The 5,965-nt window shown below is 40.1% G+C and overlaps 1 protein-coding gene across 2 annotated transcripts in view; it reads right to left on the bottom strand.

Moving 5' to 3' along the window:
- Positions 1-3,571: 3,571 nt before the first annotated feature.
- The window catches only part of rabif (RAB interacting factor), a 5,815-nt gene continuing 3,421 nt past the window's right edge, over positions 3,572-5,965 (bottom strand). For both annotated transcript variants that reach the window (XM_015399449.1, XM_015399448.1), the window contains exon 3: positions 3,572-5,767. In XM_015399449.1, coding sequence (XP_015254935.1) covers positions 5,519-5,767 — 249 coding nt within the window. In that variant the 3' untranslated portion in view covers positions 3,572-5,518. The remainder of the gene's footprint in view (positions 5,768-5,965) is intronic.

Below are 5,965 nucleotides of genomic sequence, written 5' to 3'. Positions count from 1 at the left end.
ATTCTCCTTAGGTGTGAGTCTGTGCATGGTGGATTGTCTCTGTGTTGATTAATAGAGGCTATTTGCTAATAAGGTGATTTTATTTTAGTTATCAGAGAAAAGGGATAGATGAACAAATATATATCACTTTTCCAATTTCTTTATCCGTAAAATATTTTTAAAAACACTGTGATCTTTCTTTTTTTTCATTTTTTTTTTTTTTTTTTTTTTTTTTGTCATATAAAATCCAGATTATTTAATTGCAGATTGTGGTTGTGAGAAGAGAAACTCTGAACTGCAAAGCTTCGCCAACTTTCTTGCCTTTTAGGACACCAAACCTGCTGCAACTGCTGCTAAAATAGTCTACAGCTCCCCTGTTTCACACTTTAGAAAAAGGCTGGTTTGACTTTTCTCTGTTTCACATGGACTTCCTGGGGATGGATTTCAGTTCTACTATGCAGCTGGCTTTGGCTGATGTTTTAAACATATAAAAAGTGCTTTTAGAAAATAGATCTAATGTAAGTTAAATTAAATGCAAAGATGCCAGTTTCCTAATTTTGTTAAGTTTTATCTATTCAGGGCAAAAGCAACTAAATCCAGTATAGATGCATGTGAAGATGATTGTATAAATATCTCACTCTATACTTAAGTTTACACCCAAAGTGAAGGTTGATTCTCTTTGTGAGGAAGAATAATTTGCTTCAAAGGAATCAGGAAAAAAAATGAGAAAAACAGTTATTCGTTAATTCACAAAAGAATAATTTATTTTAGTTGATAGTTATCAGTTTCTAATCGCCCCCTGGTGGTGACCAGCGGTACTGGACTGTAGTTTAGCTTTGCAATGATCATAACATGTCAGCAGAACAAACCAACACATGTATACTTCAGTATATGCAAATATAAGGGCTGCTGCAGATCATTTGCTGTGCAATTAAAAGAATAGGAGTTATTAAAACATTAAGTCTGTTTTTATCTGGTGCAGGTGAAGAATCTCAGTGCTCCAGGTCATAGTCATTCAAAAAAAAAAAAGCTTTTTCAATTCAAAATGTCAAAAATAGCGTTTAGTTCAAGGCTTTATAGGGTGGACCAAAAGCAAAGCCTTGTTTTGGCTCTTTCCGTTTTTTAATGAGAAGAAGCATGGTGCAAAAAAGCATTGATATGGAAGTTCAGAGTATTAATATATATGGTGCAAATATGCAGTATTTTAGTTTGGTGTTATCAGCATGACGCAGACTCATGTGAAAAAGCTAAATTATGTGGCATTATTTAGAGTTTTCTCAGCAGACCAGCATTCTGATAGCAGTGGGGAAGAAGTTACAGAATCTTCTGGACCTGCATTGGGTGGGCTCTCCTCATCCTCTGCAGGAAGTAAATGCGCTTCTGTGCCCTTTTGACCAGTGAGGTGGTGTTTCCAATCCAGGTGAGGGTGTCTGTGATGTTCACCACCAGGAATTTGGTGCTCCTGACCACCTCTACAGCTAAGCTGTTGATAATCAGTGGAGCGTGGTTAGGCCGGATCTACCTGATGTCCAGGATGATCTCCTTCTTCTCCACGTTCAGGATCAGGCTGTTATCTTTGCACCAGTTAACCAGCTGCTCCACCTCCTCTCTGTGGTCCAGGTCGTTGACGTCTCTGATGAGCTCCATCACCGTGGTGTCGTCTGCAAACTTCACCATGTGATTGGTGGTGAACCTGGGGACGCAGTCATGTGTCATCAGGGTGAACAGCAGGGGGCTCAAGACGCAGCCCTGAGGGGAGCCTGTGCTTAGGGTGATGCCATCAGAGGTGTTCTAACCGACCCGGACTGTTCCTTTCTTTGGATTTTAAAACATTGTGCTGAAAGACTGAAGAATGTTTTCATGAATAAAAAATGCCCGATCAATACAGACATGAAATGTTGGACTATTTTTAAAACCTTTTTTATTTTATCAGAGAAAATGTTCCAACAGCCTTAAAACAGGCTGCTCAAGATCTGAAGTAAACATTAGACTCCTCCTTATACCTGAAATCAATTCAGTTAAAATAATCCCTGACTGAACTGTTCACACCTAACATGACTCCGCCAGATCTGGAAACCTTCCGTTGAAGTAATTTTGGGAAGGGGCGAAAACACTGGTTAGCTGATTGGCTATGTTGGTGAATGACGGGCCAAATAAACCAATCAGATCAACGAAGCATATGATGTACTAACAGAGCGACGACAAAGAGGAGCCAATTGACAGATCAAACTCTTGCCGAAACCAGTCGGGAGAAGAGCAAAAACATCTTTTCCTCTGAGAAAAGCCTCCAGAGCAGTGTTTTGCTCTTCTTTCAGTGAAGAAATACTCTGTAATTCCGATAAAACTTGCTCGATAGCCACGCTAACGCTAGTTTCATCGGCTGAAGCCGCCATGTTCTTTAGACTGGACTGTCGCGCTTCTCGTTGCGTCACACCTCAACCCGCCTCAAAGCCAACGCTGATTGGACGTTCGTTTGGTGAACGGCTCCAAATTTTCTTCAACGGAGAGTCTCCAGACTGATCTGCCAGTGAAACCTTGAAAGCTTGCGAGATCAGGATGGTCTCATGAGGCTAGTTCACACCTGCACATTTTTAACATTTGGTGTTTATTCAGTTTATTTATCAAAATCAAATGATCCATCTAAAACCAGAGTAAAACACAAGAAGTCACGGCTATTTAGAGAAACCAGTAGATTCTGCAGTCATAGTTCTGGACTGTTGAAGAACCTGGAGATGATAAGCTGTTTAGTTAGAAAGAAAAAAAATTAAATCCAGAAAGTTTTCATAATAAAAAGGATTTGAAAGGAACTTTTTTTTTTCTTAAATATTTGCTAAAATAATTAGGTTTTTCAGGCTTTTTTTTCTCTCTTTTTTTGAAAAGATCTAATATTTTTACATTAATTTTTTTTCTCTCTGGCTGAATGTTATAAATTGTACTCTTTTCAATGTTTTACAGATCCCATTCTCTTCACTTTACTTTAAGCCGACTAAAAATGTTCCATCTTTGCTCAATCCAACACTCAATCTGAAAACTGTAGTCGGTTAATATATAACCTGTAAAAAAAATAAACAAATCTAAGAAAACAGCAAAGTTGCTCTCAAAACCTTGTTTAAAAAGTTTTGCTCAATGTTTCATTTCCAAATTTTTTTATTCTTTTAAATTTAGGTAATTTCCTTTTACAACACATGCTCTCTGCTTGCAACAAAAACAGGATCACATCCTGATAATCGGTGCTATTGTTTCATTTTAGGTATGATCAAATATTAAATCATGTTTTACGTTTAGTCTTAAATAATAAATGTTGTAAATCCTCTCAAACTAACAGTCTTTATGAGTGCAGAAAGGCTCTGCATACTAGGATGTCAAGCCGTGAAACGAGGACCTCTAGTGGTGAAGAGTAGAATAGCACCTTTAAAGCACAGGGATCAGTGGTTGGTTAAACTGGAAAACAGATTAAAACTGATTTTCTTCACATATTAGACACAGGGAGCATCAAAGAAATCGTGAAGTGCTAAAAAAAAAAAAAAAAAACTCCACGCCAACAGCATTGAAGGCAGGATAAATAAATCAAGCGCTTTAAAAACAAGGTATATAACTTTGTAAAACAGTTTCTTTTTATTTATAGGTGTTTATGTCTGTGTGGGGTTTACTAAAAAAACAGCAATGTATATATCTCAGTATGCTTATATGCTAGTTACATACGGAGTGCATTTTATTCCATTATTGTTTTGTAAATGAACATTTGTAGGAGTGTTGGTCCAGTGACTAGAGCAGTGCGCTAAGAATGTTGCAAGAACCCGGTTCGATGGCCACAGCGTCCACTCTGGGTTCCTGAGCAAAGACCCTTAAGCCCACACTGCTCCCCGGGCGGCGCACAATGGCAGCCCACTGCTCCCCGAGGGGATGGGTTAAATGCAGAGTGTGAATTTCGTTGCTCTGTGCTTGTGACAGTGGAATAACAATAAACAAAGCTGGAAAACATTTGGAAGAAAAATATGCTACTTTTTTTTTTTGTTAGATTTCGTTTTCAAAGAGTTGTTTCTAACTTTATATTTTTTTATTTTTCTCTTTTTAAGATAGTTTTACTTATCACAATCTTTTAAAACTGAGTTTCATTCAAACCCAATAAAAATGCTGTGCTTGACGCACACATTGATCCAACACAGTGCTGTTGCAACTGTCTAGGCAGACCAGGAGAAACGTCTTTATGCTCCTCCCTTAGGAGGAAAGGTCACCTCTCTTTAGTGAGAATGTAATTCCTAAAATTTAATCTGAAAAAAGGAAAATACAAAAACTAAAACATCCATTTTCCATCTCGCTTATCCCAAGCGGGGTTGCGAGGGGTGCTGGTGCCTCTCTCCAGCTGTCTACGGGTGAGAGGCGGGGCAACAGAGAGACAAACAACCATTCACACACACATTTAGAGAATTTAGAGAAGCCAATTAACCCAACAGTCATGTTTTTTGACCGCAGGAGGAAGCCAGAGTACCCTGAGAGAACCCACACATGTTCAGGGAGAACATGTGTGGGTTCCATGCTGAACTCCATGGTGAATCGAACCCGAAACCTTCTTGCTGCAAGGAATATTTTGGAAAATATAAAAACCTAATGAAAGCGTTCGGGTGGAGTAACTGTAGGTCCATCAGCCCCCACCCCTAGAGTTCCCCCACCAACTTTGATCACAAGGTTACACCCTTGCTCTGCGGGGAGCGAGCCAGGTACTTGCAATCCTCTCACAAATGCACTGCTCTAACCACTAGGCCATCACTGCCCTCACTTAGTGGAAAAATAAAGGTTGTCACCATGTGGATCAGAGCTGGAACAGCTTCTTGTCAAAAAGGAGAGCTTAGATATCCGTCGGAATCTCCTCAATCCTGGAAGATCAGCAATCTGCTAAAAATCCGACTCCCTCTTCCTCCGTAAAGGTCTGAGAGTTCAGCCTCAGTCTGCCCTCTAAACTTCACATTTCTATTTCAGAGCAGTTACTGGAGAACTTCTTATGTACAGTGAACTGATTTTAAGATGAGATTGAAGGTGTTTCACGATGAAAATCGTACAGAAAAAACCCACAAATTCAGCATCGGTTAGAATCAGAATGGCAGGTTTTTTTAAAGACTGGAGAAACTTTAAAGCTGGTAGAGAAATCCTCCAAACGATGAGCTGCTTTGACTGCAGTGAAAGAAATGTGTCATTATTCAAAGGGGGGTTAGTTCAACTGTCTGCAGATGGAATGAAATGAAAAAGAAAAACTTGGATGGCTGATCTGTTTCAAGCAGACGGTCCACAGATGACGACTTTATCCAGGAAACAGCTTCTGTTAAAGGAAATTAAATCCCAGAACGGGTGGATTATTGGGATGTCAGAGCGATGGAGGTCTCACTACAAACAGGTTTGATACAGCCGTTTCTTAAAGTGTGTTTATGATGGATTGATTCAGTCGATTCATGGAAAAAAAAAAATAGAAAAAAAGAGACAAATCCATAAAAGCAAACACAGCAGGCTGAAACATTTGGGAAGTCCTTCAGGTTTGCGCCAAACATCACTCATGATTCACTCTGTCCAGCGCTACGTAGTATTTTTTCTTGTCGTCCAAACAGTGCCACCCGATCGGTCCGATCTCACAATCGGCGCAGATGAGGTACTTGATTCGTCCCACGTCTTTTGTGAAGCCCACGTTCTCAAAGCCAAACATGTCGTCCACTAACCAGTGGGCGGTCAGAGTGTCGCCGTCCTCCGAGCCGTCCGCGTTGCTGAGGCCGCTCTTCTTCCGCATGGACGGCAGGAACAGCTGAGGGGACAGAGGACACAAAAAGAGACGCCTAAAAACATGAAACACAAAGAGGACCGGGGCGTTTTCCTGCATTTATATCTGATCCAAAAGGAAGGACGCTGGAAAAGCCTTCAGGACGTCTGAGGTCCTGATCCTGCAGGGCAAAGGTCAAACTCCATATATCTTTTTGCTCTGAATAAGTTAGTTGGTTAACTA

Source organism: Cyprinodon variegatus, unplaced genomic scaffold (genome assembly GCF_000732505.1).
Source record: "Cyprinodon variegatus isolate N-32 unplaced genomic scaffold, C_variegatus-1.0 Scaffold1014, whole genome shotgun sequence".
Classification (NCBI taxonomy): domain Eukaryota; kingdom Metazoa; phylum Chordata; class Actinopteri; order Cyprinodontiformes; family Cyprinodontidae; genus Cyprinodon; species Cyprinodon variegatus.
Note: the sequence above shows the minus strand (reverse complement) of the source record. Positions and strands in the feature narration are given on the sequence as shown.